The sequence below is a fragment of the Benincasa hispida genome, chromosome 9 (assembly GCF_027475165.1).
Source record: "Benincasa hispida cultivar pf3 chromosome 9, pf3_genome.v1.1, whole genome shotgun sequence".
Lineage (NCBI taxonomy): Eukaryota > Viridiplantae > Streptophyta > Magnoliopsida > Cucurbitales > Cucurbitaceae > Benincasa > Benincasa hispida.
Window position 1 is genome coordinate 10,826,827 of NC_143486.1, and position 14,630 is coordinate 10,841,456.

The window sequence follows — 14,630 nt, forward strand, 5'->3', positions numbered from 1 at the left end:
CTTTAATTTGTTAGTTAAAAAAGTACTTAGAGCATATGTATAATTAATTATTAATTATGAATGATATTTTAAATAAAGCCTTAAATATATATACCCAAAGTCTATTAGATATTTGTTAGTACAAAAACACCCTTTTAAAATACTCTCAAAAGGTTTTTTTTTTAAAAAAACAATTTCAAAATTGAATAGTAAAAAATTAGAAATTTCAAAGTCCAGTTGCATGCTTAAAATTCACTCCAAGCTTTTGGAGTATTTACATGGGAAAAAAAGAGTAAAATTGAAGATCTTTATTTTTATCCTTGGTAAAACATGGAATTGACTTAAAAAGAATAAAAATTGACCTCCAGAACAAATTGAAAATGGGCCAAGTCTGGCATCAGGCCCAAATGGGCCCAACAGAGAATTGTTATGAATTTGCTAATGTCAATAAAATGAGCTAATGTGTAAAAAATCGATAACATATACAACATCACTTGAATTTGCCATAAAGTAATTTATGATAACATCACTTACATTGACATACCGATGAAAGTTGAATTTAAATTTTTATAAAAGTGGAAGGATTTAAATTCATATAATTATTAATTTTGTGTTAAAATTAATTATACTTAAAGATTTGTATCAATTTAAAATTTAAACTTTGAGGGTTGCGTTGCATTAATTTAAATCCCAAATTAATAATTGTATCAATTAAAATCTTGAACTTTCATGAAAAATATCAATTTAAACTCTATATTTTCAAAAAATTATATATCAATTTAAATTTCAAAATTTCATAAGTGTATCCAAATAAAATATAATGGAGGTTTTAAGTTAATACAATTATGAAAATTTAAAGTTTAAATTGATACACTTATAATAGTTCAGGTTTAAATTGATACGATTCCAAAGTTCGTTTTTAAATATAAAAAAAGAACTAAAATATTTACAAAATATAGCAAAATTTTAAAACTATAATGATAGATGTTGATATATCAATGATAGATGTTGATATTCACTGATAGACTTCTATCATTGTCTATCAGACATTAATAGATATGATAGAAGTCTATCAGTATCTATTAACGTCTATCATTGATAGTATTTTTAAAATTTGACTATATCTTGTAAGTATTTTAAGAGTTTTACCATTTGAAATAATTTCTCTATCATTATTAGTTTAAGGTTTAATTTGATACAAATTGATGTATTCTTAATTTAATTTGTTCCTTTAGAATCTTAATAATAATAATAATAATAATAATAATAATAATGGCAAAATCGTGGGATTATGAGTGGAGCCCTCAAAGCATTAGGGACTCATCGTTCGAGATTCAAATCTCAACTTCCTTCTCCTCGGAAAAAGAAACAATAATTTATCCAAATTTCTATTTCTTATCTGATTTTGTTCTCGAAATCACTCTTTCAATCTGCAGAATTGTGAAGGAAGACGACGATAATGGAAGAAAATTTCCCATCGTTGCCTGAAGAATGCTGGGAATTGATCTTCAGTTCCCTCCTTCACCGCCGTCACACCCACCATTTCGAATCTCTATCTCTCATCTGTAAGCAATTTTTCTCCATCACCAACAAGCTTCGAACTACACTCAGAATCTCCGATTTAACCATCCCCGCAATTCCCCGCATATACTCCAGATTCCCCAGTCTCAAACGGATTGATCTAAGCAATTTCAAAGGCGTCCTCGATGGCCTGCTTGTCGGGATTGCACTATCTGGGTTGGATATTGAATCACTCGATATCTCTAATCAGAAGAGGATTCCGGTTGCTGATTTAATGGTGTTTGGATCGTCGATGCCGAATTTGAGGGTTTTACTTTGTTCGAAGATTAAGTTACTACCTGATGAGCATCTGGTTGTGATTGCTAAAGCGTTTCCGAATCTTGAAGAGCTCGATATTAGTTATCCTACAAATGTTCTCGGTTATCATTGTTGTGTTGAGGTTGAGGGTGAGGGTGAGGTCACGGATTCGGGGTTTCTCGCTTTGATTCAGGGGTTGCCGCGTCTTTCTAAGGTAAATCTCTCTGGAAATACGTTTGTTACTAATCAATCACTTCTAGCTTTGGCGACGGGATGTATGATGCTTAGGGAAATTGCGATTTGTGATTGCGATTTCATTACTCGATCGGGTATTGCACAGGCCCTATGCCAGAACCCTAATTTGTGTTCAATTTCCGCTAATTGGATAGGGATGCCCTCTATTCGTTCCGATCTCATTCATTGGTTTGCTTCTTTGCAAAATTTAACTTCTCTTGTTCTTTACGATTCAAATATTTCGGATGAGGTCCTGAATTATGTAGCAAAGTCATGTTTGTCATTGAAGAAGCTCGTTCTTTCCCGTTGTAGCAACTTTTCGTTATCTGGAATTTTGTTGCTGTTGTATAATAATCTTCAGATTCAATGGTTGGGTCTTGAAGCAGCTAAATTCCTAACGGATGAATCTGTAAAGGAGTTATCAGAATTTCTCCCAATGGTGAAATTCATAAACCTTAGCAATTGCTCTAATCTGACCTGTTCCTCCTTGTTCACCCTGGCAAGAAACTGCCCTACTTTAACTGATATAAACATGAAGATTGTTAATCTCAAGAAAGAAGAACACTACACAACAGATTTTGTCAACACTCGACTAATGTCTCTGGATTTATCTGGGAACAAGAACTTATGCAATGAGGGTTTAAGGAAAATTGCTTCCATTTTTCCAAATTTGGAGCTGTTGAAACTAAACAATTGTGGAGGAATCACAGAAGAAGGCATTGGAGAGGTTCTGGGTGTATGCACCAATATTAGGCATTTGGAATTGAATTTCTGTACAGGAGTCAAAAATATAGTGATGGAGTTTGAACTTTCAGCAATGGAGGTACTGAGATTACAGAGATTAGCAATTGAGGATTCAACATTAGCAATGGTTGGAAGAAGATGCCCTTCTTTACTCCATTTGGATTTGTTGGGGTGTTCAAAAGTGACAACAGAAGGGGTGATGGAGGTGGTGAGAAATTGCAAAGGATTGAGGGGAATTAACATGTGGGATTGCTGTGAAATTGCTAGCAGTATTGTTCCATGGATGGTTTTCTCAAGGCCATCTCTGAGGGAGATAGTGCCACCCATTTCTATTCTTCTTACTGCTAATCTAAAGAACCTTTACTTGAGCCATGGATGTCTGGTCTACAATGATGGATCTTTGTGGGATCTAAAGTGCTTCTCCTAGAATAGTCTCTGGTGAGTTTTGCTTCCTTCCTGCTATAGCTCAAGTCCCAATTCATTCATTTCCTTTCTTTTGAGTTCAACAACTAACTGATAATGGTGGATAGATTCGAACCTAACTTTGATGGTGGTCTTATATGCTTTAAGAGACATGCTCAGGTTAGCAGTTCCAATTCAGTTTAGATTCTCTCTTTAGGGCTGTTTGCATTGAGATGATATAGGATGTGAGGAGTTTTGATTTCTGGAGAGTTCTGATCGAGTATAAATGATCGAATATGTTCAAGCAGTGAGATGATATATGATACGATACATGAAGGAAAAATGGTAGTGAGATACAAAATACGTTTCGAAAATGGATCCACAAATAATTAAAATCGGTGAGATAGGATAATGGGTCTTCAAACACTTATGGGGATATATCATCTCATGTTGAACCCCCAAACAGTCCCATCATGATTTGATTATACATTGAGAAACTATATTAGAGTAATGGCATAATTTGATAATTTTGTACATAGATGATTGTTACGAATGCATTTTTTTTTCTTATTTTCTCTTGAATTGGAATTTTATTGCTTTTTTTTTTTTAGTACAATAATGGTATGGGAATTTGAAATATATTCGTTTCTATGCTTGTTTTGGTTTTTCATTGCTTTGTTTTCAAATAAAGGAAAATGAGCAAGTTATTTATAAATATAGCAAAATTTCACTATCTATCATCGATAGGTCGCGAATAGATGTCCATCATAGTTTATCGCTATTACAAAGTGACATTTTGCTATATTTAAAAATATTTTAAGCAGTTTTCCGTATAAAACAATTATCCTTTTTCATTTGGTTTTTTGAATAGCTTACCTATATACATAAGAGAGAGAGAGAGAAAAAAAATAAAAAGAGAATATTTTTTCTATTAGATTTTGTGTCTAGTTTTTATTTAGCTAAATTTCAAAATGTGACATTGTACTTTTATGTTTTGAGTTTTGTATCCATATAGATCTTATGTTTCAAAATTTACCCTACACTAAATATTATGATTTAGAGATTAGACAAAAATTGATGGGAAAATTGAAGGGAAAAATTATAACATTTCAAAATTTAGGAATCAACGAAAATTGAATTCAAAATTTAAGAGTAAAAATGTAATATTTTAAAATATAAAATTAAATATATAAAATTGAAACATAGGGATGAAAAGCCCATGACATGAAAAGGGGAAAAAATGGATATTTGTAATATTTAGTAGAATAAGAAAAAAATCTAAAAGTATATTACATCTTTAAAATATTTGCAAATATGGATGAGTTGGCTAGTCAATTTTTGAATTTTTTTTTAATTTCCAATTTCTTCTTCCATCGTCTTATTTTGGTGTACACTTCTTGTTTTTAGTCTTTATTTTCATTTATCCGATTTTTGATTCATTCTTTTATTATTATTTTCTTTTACTTTCTTCTTTTTCCTTTTTCTTCTTTCTTTTATTTTTTTTCCATTTCTTTCTTTGTTTCTTTCTTTTTTTTTTTTAAATTTTCTTTTTTTCTTCCGTTTTTGCTTGTTCCTTTTTTTTTCTATTTAATTTTCTTTCATTTCTTCAGTTTTTGCTTTTTCTTTCTCTTATTTTTAAAATTTTTCTTTCCTTTATTTGAATTTTTTCTTCTTCTTTTTTTTTTTAAAAAAGAATTATGAGGCTGAGTTTCGTACTTAAGACTTGAAAATACTCAATTCATATGTGACTTAACACCAACAAGTCAATCATCAAGTTTGATTATTATAACAAATAATAAATATAAATAGCAAATGAAAGTTTATCCGTGGTAATCTTTAATATTTTTCATCATTGATAGATCTTTGATTATGTTTTCATAGTTAATAGTCACTTTTAGAAATCTATCATTGGTAGCCAACTTAGTGAATTTAACAAGAAAGGGGCAAAAAGATGTTCAATGGTTATGATTGATAGAAGCTAATACTAAGAGCATGTTATCGATGATAGAAGCTACCCGATAACACATTATCGGTGATAGAAGCTACCATTGATAACACATTATCGGTGATAGAGAACTATCATTGATAGCATGATATTAGTGAGATCGTTGATAGCATATTATCAGTAATGTTATCAGTAAAAGAAGCTATGATGAACCACAATATGAGTGATGTTAGTGATATCGGTGATAAAACTTAGGTGATATCTATATATATCGAGTTTATTTCAAATGTGATAACCAGTTATAAAATTCTATCATTGATAGTCTAAGTGTTAATATTTCAAGGTTGAATTGATGAAAGTCTATCCGTGATAGCGATTGATAGCTGCTATTAGTGATAACCATGATAAAAGATTATTAGTGTTAGCTACTATTTATAAATCTATCATTGATGGCCACTGATAGTCGTAAGTATTGATATTTCAAGGTTGATTCCAATTGATGAAAGTGAATCAATGATAACTACTGATAATTGATAGTAAATTAAAAGCTAATATTTCAAGATTCTATTAATTTTTCTCAAATTGAAAACTATCGCTGATAGCAATTGATAGGAGCTATCGATGATAGCATTGATAGCTGATAGGAGCTATCAATGATAGCAACTGATAGTAGCCATTAGTATTTGAAAAAATTGGGAAGAAACAAACAAAATGGTGGCTAGGCATGAGTTTTTTAGTTTGTTACCATTTTTTTTTATCTATATATGCAATTGTTTTATCCAGTTTTTCTCAATCAATCTTTTTTTTGCTTCTGTTTTAAATTTATGAAAACAAAAAAAGGATTGGGTAAATATATTTAAAAAATATTTTCGAGAATATTTTACATAAAGATTTGAGATATCGAGATCTTTTCTCTCCAAATGGAAGAAGATTCAATTCATAGTCTTTCAATTTTTCCATCGATAAGGAAAATAAAAGATTCTTTTCATAACAACTTTAATTTTTAAAATAAATTTACTCATTGATAATCCCTTTACTTGTTTGTTTTTACTTTTAAAAGTGCTTTTCAAATTCGCTATGTTTTAAATAAATATTTTTTTGATACATAGAATATAGAATAATTTTGAATTCTAAAAAATACATAGCAATGGAAATTATATTTGAAAGAAGACTTGTACTTCCAGGACTAAGAAGTAAAATGCATCTTTAAGTTTTGATAATTATTTATAACTTTAATAAATACTTCTATAAGTGAACAAAAAAATTATATTAAAAAAAGGTAAACATATTGTTTATATTTGAAATTATTTGAGATCTCTATGGATTGCTAACATATTGTCTTTTCTCTTGTTTGTTATATTGTACGGAATTATGTTATCTTTTTTCCCTCTTTACATTACATAATAAATAATAAATAAAACAATTTTAATCCTTTTTCTTTTTTTTTTAGAGAAGCTCTCAATCCATTTCCTTCGTCTTCTTTTCCCAAGAATCTATTTGTGAATCGGAAGTGAAACATCTTCTTGACTAATTGACGAATGCTCATAACGATTCTTAGGCCAATTCAATTGCCACTCCCTTATAGACAACCACGATAACAATAATAATAATTTTGAGTGTTTGAGAAAAAAAATTAAACTGATTTTTGACAAATTGAACTCAATTTATCTCAATTGTGAATATCTAAGATTGAGAATTTTCGATAATAATGATGAATCAAGTGAAAAGATTGTACTACATCGAATGAATTAGGTCAATTTTCAAAATATAGTACTTTTCCAGAATGTCATACTCTGACTCCCTTTAATTGCACGTGTTGTTGAGCTAAAAAAATATAAACAAAAACCATTTTAAGAAAAAAAGTCTATAAAATCCAAAATTTCACACTTTTTTTTTTTAATAACAATAATTTTAAACAGAAAATTCCTCATTATTAACATAATTTACTCCAACTCAACGAAAAAAAATCAAACACCCTAATAAGTAGGAATTAAATGGAAAACAAGTAAGAAAAACGAAATAAACAAAAAGAAGGAAAGTAATTATTGGCATTAAATTCAGATTCGAGAGTGAAATGAAATCACCCTTAGGATTGAAGCAAGGGTAGGATAGTAAATAAGAAAAAGTGGAGGGCAGGGGTGAGTCACACGTGTGGAGTGGATAAACGGCACGTGTAAAAAGATTTGAAGTCACGCGCTTCATACGTAACGAACTTCAAACCCACACCACCCGCCACATTTATGCCCCTTCACCGCTCCCTTATATTCCCTCTCGTTTTCTTTCCCAATTTATTATTTATTTAATTCTATTTTTGGTATCTCAAAAAATTTTTAAATAAAATAAAACTAATTTTGTGCTCATACGATCTAACCTCTTTTTTTTTTTTTTTTTTCATTCATTTTAGTTTTACTTTCAAATTACTTTGTTGTCTTTATCATTGCATTCTCAACTTTTTGGTCAATTCAATCTTTTATAATTTAAAAATTTTTAGTTTTAGTGCATATAATTTTAAGAATTAATCATTTGATTCTTTCGTTCTTCTAAATGGTGTATAGTTTCATATTCAAAGATTTTTATATGGAGAGTATTAATTATAATATTCTTTTTTCTTAAATTCGTTTCATAATTTTATCGATAGAAATCAAATGATTAATTTTTAAATATACAAATACCAAAGTCAGCTTAAAAGTAAAAGTAATTTAAAGATATTTTGAAAATATGGAAATCAAAACAAAGCAAAGTAAAAATGTATATAAAATGTTTATCTTCTTTATTTAATGTCCAATTTTTTGAGATGAACTAGCTATGTTCTTGGCTCTTGAATTCGAGTTGCTTTGTCATTTTCAAAACACAAAAGCTAAAATAGATTCTAAACATTAGTTAAAATGTAGTCTAACATATATTTGTTCTTTTTGAGTAATATAGAATGAAAAACATAAAAAACATAGTTAAAATGTAGTTAACAGATATTTTTAATTTCTTAGAAAATGTAGAATAAAAAAAATCCTATAGTTAAATCATAGTTCACAACAATATCGATCAATGAGGAGTGACAAGCTATGAGTAGCAAAATTACAAAAAAACTCAAATTCAATGAAAGCTGGTTCAAACTTAATTGAAATAGATATTATGGATATGCTTTTAACCCAAAAAGGGTAAATAGCTGTTTACTCACCTACAAAAAATCGTCTGGGAGAGTAACAATTTTGACAATTTTAACAAAAATGACAACTTTTCGACCCTTTTAGTTTATGATGGGTGAGTTAGTGATTTAGAATTTTGAGTTTTACCCGAGAATATAATATCTTAACCAATTAAGTAAAATAAGGTTAAAAGTAAAAAAAAAAAAATGAAATAATAATAAAAGAGCAAAGATATTAGGAGAGAAGATGGAGTAATTGCCACGTTTGGGAAGGGGAAAGGAAAGGAAAGAGAAAAGAAATGTAGAGAGAGAAAGTAATGGAATTTGAGAGAGTAGATGAGGAAGTAATGAACGTGACCATCCACTTCCAAACCCATGGCCCCATCTATATAAACCTCCTTCTTTCCTCATTCCCCATTTTTTTCCTTCCGCCACCAAACCCATTTCTCTCTCTATTCTCTCTCTCTCTCTCTCTCATCGCCACCGATTCCACCATGTCCGACGAGGAATGGGTCGACGTTGCCCTCTCCGATGACTCTCTCGTCGTCGACTTACTTCTTCGCCTCAACCGTCCTCCCTCTCCGCCGCTCCCTCTCGAATGGTCCGTTCGTCAGCCTCGCTCTAAGCCGATTCTTCCTCGCCACGCCTCCGATTCTGCACTCAAAAACTCCGATTCCGCCGCCAGAGCCAGTCCGACCACTCCACTCACTTGGAGCAGCGGCGGATTCGTCGACGCATCCGACGCCGCAAGATCTAAGGTTCCCCTTCGTTTCGGTTTCGGTTTCTCTTTTTTCGGTTGTGTTTTCGTTTTGATGTTCTCAGTGAGTTCGTGCCAATAGACGAAAATACCCCTCCGTCGGCGACTTGTCAGAGTCTTTTCAAAATTACGAATCTACCCATCTTTTTTCCCCCCCAACGCCGGCGACTTTTCCGGCCATTTTTTTCATAAATACCGGAATACCCATTTCAGCCAATGATGAAATGAGACGACCCATTTTCCCATATTCTCCAAATGGGTGACCTCTGTTGGACGCAAATGGGTCAAAAAGAGTGGGTAGTAATGGGATTCTAAAAAGGGCATTTTGGTAATTAGAATACTACACAACAAAAGAAAGAAGCCACAAGCCAATGTAAAGAGTCAAACCCCATTCCTCTCTCCATTAGGCCCAATAAACTCCACCTGGAATATGGATATTATGGATATCCCCCAAAAGTAATAGTCAAACCCTAGACCTCTACTACCACTAGGGTCATTTTCGTCATTTCACCCCCCAAAAGCTTAAAGGGCCCTCTTTATCGGTGGCGTGTTTCCGTGGCAATGAAGTCTGTGTGTGCAAATGGTGTTGGTGGTTGTGCCCTTTTTATGTTGGTTTATCAAAATTATACCCTAAACTTCAAAATAATCCACTGTGGTCGTTTCTATCTCAACTTTGTAGTTTTGCTTCATCTCTACCCTTCACTTCCCTTTAATCTGACAAAAGTTTCTCTTTTTTTCTTTTTTAATGGTTTTGATATATAGATTCTTTGGTATGGTCAAAAGGTCTTCAGTGTTCTTTTTTTAAATGGGGGGGGGGGGGTTCAGTTGTGTTCTCTTCCATGACAGCCTGTGATCCTAAACTTTTCCCTCCTTTTTCTTATAAAACATAAATTTTTGTGTCTGGAAAATGGTACACCAATGTTTTTTTTGAACCCCATTTTGATAAACCAGAAACTAAACTTGATGGTTGATTTTGGCTGATACTTTTCTTTCCCCTTTAAACCTCATTAAAGTTACTTGGTCTAACAAACTTATAGCTTCTTCATTGTGTGTTTGGTGGGGGGAAAGGGCCCCAGTTGTGGAAAAAAATAAGATATAAAAATCCAACTTGTGAAATGGGGCATCTCTAATTCAATGCTTTTTCTTGATTGGTTGTATTGGTAGTGGTATTAGTGGATATGATTATTAGAAGTAGTTGTTTTGTTAGTAATTAGGATAAAATTGCTGGTTTCATGACTTTTAAGTTTTATAAGTTGACTAGGTGATGAGTTTTGAATGGTATGTTTGCAGATTGCTGGTAAGAGTGAAGTAGTTGCAACAGTGAAGAGGCCTAGAAAGAAAAAAGTATGGTTTTTTATCTATCAGCCAGGAAATTCCCAATTCCCCACTTTATTCTTTCTTTCTTTGTTTCTTCTTGCTTTTGTTTTTTCACCCTTATCTTTTCCCTCTTCCCTTTTTGGTTAGTGTGTTAGATTCTGAGTTTATTTCCTTTATGGTGTATCCATTAGCCATATACTCATATTAGCTTTAGTTTGTGTTCTGGATAATGCTGATTATTGTGTTCATGGTGGATGGCAGACACTAGGAGAACTTAAAGAGGAAGAAGTTTTGCTATTAAAGGAAAGGAGAAGCTTGAAAGATGTATGTTTACTTTCTTTCTGTAAAAATATGAGAATTGTCGTTAACTATTGCTGGTTTCGGTCGTCTTCTTGCTTAAGTTTTTTCCTTTTATAAGGGCAGGCCTTGGCTACCTTGAGGCTCTCTGTGGAAAAACAAAGAGCTATGAATGGAAGCTTGAAGAAAATGAAGGTGAATCTTATATTTTCATATTCTCCTTATATTTTTCTCTTTATTGGGGAAGTTGCATTTACTACTCATACCTACTAGAAATTATTATGACTGAAAAGCTTCTGCTTCTGCTTTCTTACTTTTGTTTGCCTTTGCCCCTTTTGCTATGTCCTTTTTGCTGATGTTTGCATCTGTATATTGAGATTTACGGTTCGTGGTAGAGCTCAAGTGGAGAATCAATCCAATAGCTTGTTTTCTAAGTGAGTGTTTAAGTGAGTTAAGTGAGTGTTTTCTCAACAGATTCTTTGTTTTCTAAATAGTTCTCAAGTAGTCTAGTTTTTTTGTTTTTTGTCTTCTTAAACTAAAAGTAAGTACTTTAATTGGGTAGTCTATGAGGAACAACTTTAGTTCTGGAAAAGATGCCATTCTTAGCAACAAAGCAAAAGAAAATGAGATTGATACAAACTGTTAACCAAACAACGATAGCTATTTTTGAAGGAGCAATACTTGGTGGCAGTCCTCAGCCACATCCATTTTCTGCAGCCCACTCCAACCACTGTAAAAAAAAGATTAAAAAAATATTTGAGAAAAAGAGAGAAAGAATAGTTTGCCATGTGGCAAACTATGGTTGGATAACTGGGTGGGCAGTAGAAGGTGGGTGCAACCTGAGAAGTACTTATTCTTTTTCTTTCTGAAAGCTTCTTCTAAACAGATACTTTGATGTTGCCACAACTAAAAGTCATGTCACATGTGAGGCAGGTGTCTTGAACACTTGGATATATTGATCTTAACAACTAGATTTTCATTTTTTAACTGATAAATGGAGAACATTGCAAAGAAGCCATCTTGATGTGTTACAGAAGCTAAATTGTTCTTTTCTAAATTCTACAGCTTGATCTCGAGTCACAGCAAGCGATCGAAACGATTGTAACATCTGCTGTTCTGGAGGAGGCAAATTCCGACCAACCTCAACTACAGATGCCACCAAGATCTATATGCAACACTACAGCCATCGGTGTCGCTGCTTTCGGTTGCAATGACGTCGATGCTTCTTACCAATTAACACTGCCAAATGTTTCTTGCAAACTACAGGAGATTGGAACTTTAGGGACCGTTCGTTTATTACCTGATCTCAATTTGCCTTTTCAGGAGGATTCTGGCACCGAGGCCCTATACCGAATGAGCTAGGCAGATTCAACGGTAACGAGCAAATATTAAGCTTCTTTAACCGAGGGACAAAGATCGATGACGACGACTACGACAACATTTGCTACTTAATAAGATGTTGTTCCTTAATCCTAACCCTGTCATAGGCTTGAGTTACTTGTAACTGTAATTACAAAAACCAATTTTCTCAGCTACATATTCATATAACTTCCTTTTTCTCCCTTTCCATAGTACCTGAAAAAATCGAGATCAGGACCATGTCGAGACCCTGAAAAAGCCTTTAGCTCTTTAGTTATATTATTCATTCACAGGTTTCTGCATCTGCTAATATTCTTTGGAGCCAACCCTCCCCCTCTCCTTCTCCCTCATCTCACACTCAAAAGAGATTGATTACAAACACTGTAATTATTATTGGATAAATGCAAACAAAATTCTATGTTCTCCACATCTAATTATTAATGATAGAATTGCTATGTCATTTCAAAAGAGTTCATTTCTTTTTCTCTTCATCAAATGTATGACCATAGAGCAATCCTTGCACAATTTACAGAGGCCTAATAAATCTTCAAATTTGAAAGATCCATAAGCACTAATGACCCACAAAAGTTTGAAGGTTCACTTACTTTTTTTCATTTTCAAGTCCATGACAACGTGGAGATAATTGTATAGAAACCAAGGAAAAATATGGGTACGTATATTTTCAGACAAATAGAAACATGTATGGGTTTAGGGAAAGGATCCCCAAACCAAATAATGGGTAGCTGTTGTTAAATCAGGTAGAATACTTTATAAAATGAGTGGAGTAGCCGAAAATATAGTCAAAAAAGCTATTTCAATAGCGGCATCCAAAATGCCTATAAGAACTTGGGATAGAAATGTAGAATCAAAGGAAAGCGGTCTTTGTTTGAGATGGAAAAAAAAAAAAAACAATTGCAGATTTCTTTTTTTTGGAAAAACTTTTTTTTTTTTTTTACTTCGCCATTTGCATTGAAAGAAAAGATTCCAAAATAATATGATTTAACTTCAAACCCTTTTGAATGTGGCAGATAATAGCGGAGCCCGAGAATTGATGTGTATTCGAATCATAGGGGCTAGTAATTGACGATATGCTCATATTGTAATCAAGAAAGCCATCTTAAATACACCTCTAGAAAGATCACAAGTGATCAGAGCTGTAATTGTACGTACTTGTAAAGATACACTTGTAAAGATCACAAGTGATCAGAGTTGTAATTGTACGTACTTGTAAAGAGAAAGACAATCAAACAATTCCCAATTATGGTCCTTGTGGATTTGATCATCCATATAATATACAAAAAGAAACTCCGGATATTTGATATCTTTCTCTTTGAATGAGATCTCAATTTCAGCGATGGTTTCATTAGATATCTTACAATTGGAATCTTTTTTTTTCCCGATCCAGTTCTTCCACCACCGTAAACCCCAGTTAGATTGAGGCATGATACACTTTTTAATTATTGGGAGAATCCAAGTACTCTCTTTCGGATCCAGGAAAGAGCTTTCAGAGAATTTTTTTTCCTTTAAAAAGATACAAGAGCGAAACAATCAACCAAGATTTTTGCTCTTTTGGTTATGTTATCAACCGTTATAATTTGTTGGGTCATCTTCTTCTCGATTTTGTCTTACTCCACTATTTATTTATTTTATTTCAGTTGCAAGGGTTGTCCAGAACGTGGATTTTCATTGCAGAATTTTGATTTCATATAGTTATAATGAGGTATGGCAGACAAATGATAATCATATTTAATTAAGTTAATACTCATTACTAACAAGAGAAGTTCTTTTTTTCCCCAATTGGGTCTGGTAATTTTCAACAAATACCTCGTAGCTTGTACAAAAATAAACAAATAATGGAATATTAGATTTTTTGTTTCTTTTAAATTGGGTAAAAGAAAACATTGCCCTCATAGGCTTTTTATCTTCCATTTAACCTTTTGACTGAATTTGTAATGTTTTAACTAGTTGACCAAGTTCCCATAAGTCTCATTTATTTCATTCTTCCCTTTTAAGTTTAACAGGACAAGGGATGAGGATTTAAATCTTAAATATGCATTGATTAGTTACATTACAACAAATTGATTCCATGTCAAAACTATGAACATCGAACTCATAATCTAATTTAAAAAAGAAAAATTTGTAATAATTATACATCATCTTAACACCTCATCAAACATTCAAAATTTTCTTCTCTCTATGTCAAAGGAAAAAAATGAGAGTTTTGTATGGACGATTCAAATTCTCAGTCCAAAATGGTGTTTAAGGGTCTTAAAATTATATATCATGGAGCATGGAAATTCAAACAATTTACCACATCTAAATAACGACCGGTGACGATTCATTTTCCTATGACAAATTGATTTTGTTCTTAGAGAACCACCAATCCCTTCACTAGAAACGACTAATTATGCTATCCCATTCAAAGTAGCAATCATGAAGCTCGTCAAAATGGTGGGAGAAGCCTAGAAAAAGGACTATCCCATACTTGGCTATGCCCATTCTATTGAGGGTCGATGATCTTCGAATCAATTTTATTTTTTTTGGACCGTAGACAATAGTCAAACCATCAAAATAATTCTCATTCCCCGCCACAATCTCGACCAACTTGTTGAAGGAAATCTTCCTACCCAAATCTC

General features: G+C 32.4%; 2 protein-coding genes across 3 annotated transcripts; both read left to right on the plus strand.

The window, feature by feature from the left end:
• Positions 1-1,270: 1,270 nt before the first annotated feature.
• Positions 1,271-3,711, plus strand: LOC120084451 (RNI-like superfamily protein). Its single transcript, XM_039040233.2, has one exon. The coding sequence runs from the start codon at positions 1,439-1,441 to the stop codon at positions 3,200-3,202; it is 1,764 nt and encodes a 587-aa protein (XP_038896161.2). The 5' UTR covers positions 1,271-1,438; the 3' UTR covers positions 3,203-3,711.
• Positions 3,712-8,510: 4,799 nt separating this feature from the next.
• LOC120084450 (uncharacterized) lies at positions 8,511-12,421 on the plus strand. Of its 2 annotated transcripts, XM_039040231.2 has the most exons (5): positions 8,511-9,022; positions 10,312-10,365; positions 10,600-10,662; positions 10,762-10,830; positions 11,701-12,421. In XM_039040231.2, the coding sequence occupies exons 1-5, from the start codon at positions 8,582-8,584 to the stop codon at positions 11,995-11,997; spliced, it is 924 nt and encodes a 307-aa protein (XP_038896159.1). In that variant the 5' UTR covers positions 8,511-8,581; the 3' UTR covers positions 11,998-12,421. The 2 variants fall into 2 exon arrangements, with proteins under 2 accessions (XP_038896159.1, XP_038896160.1); XM_039040232.2 differs by lacking the exon at positions 10,312-10,365 and having other exon boundaries at positions 8,514-9,022.
• Positions 12,422-14,630: the final 2,209 nt, after the last annotated feature.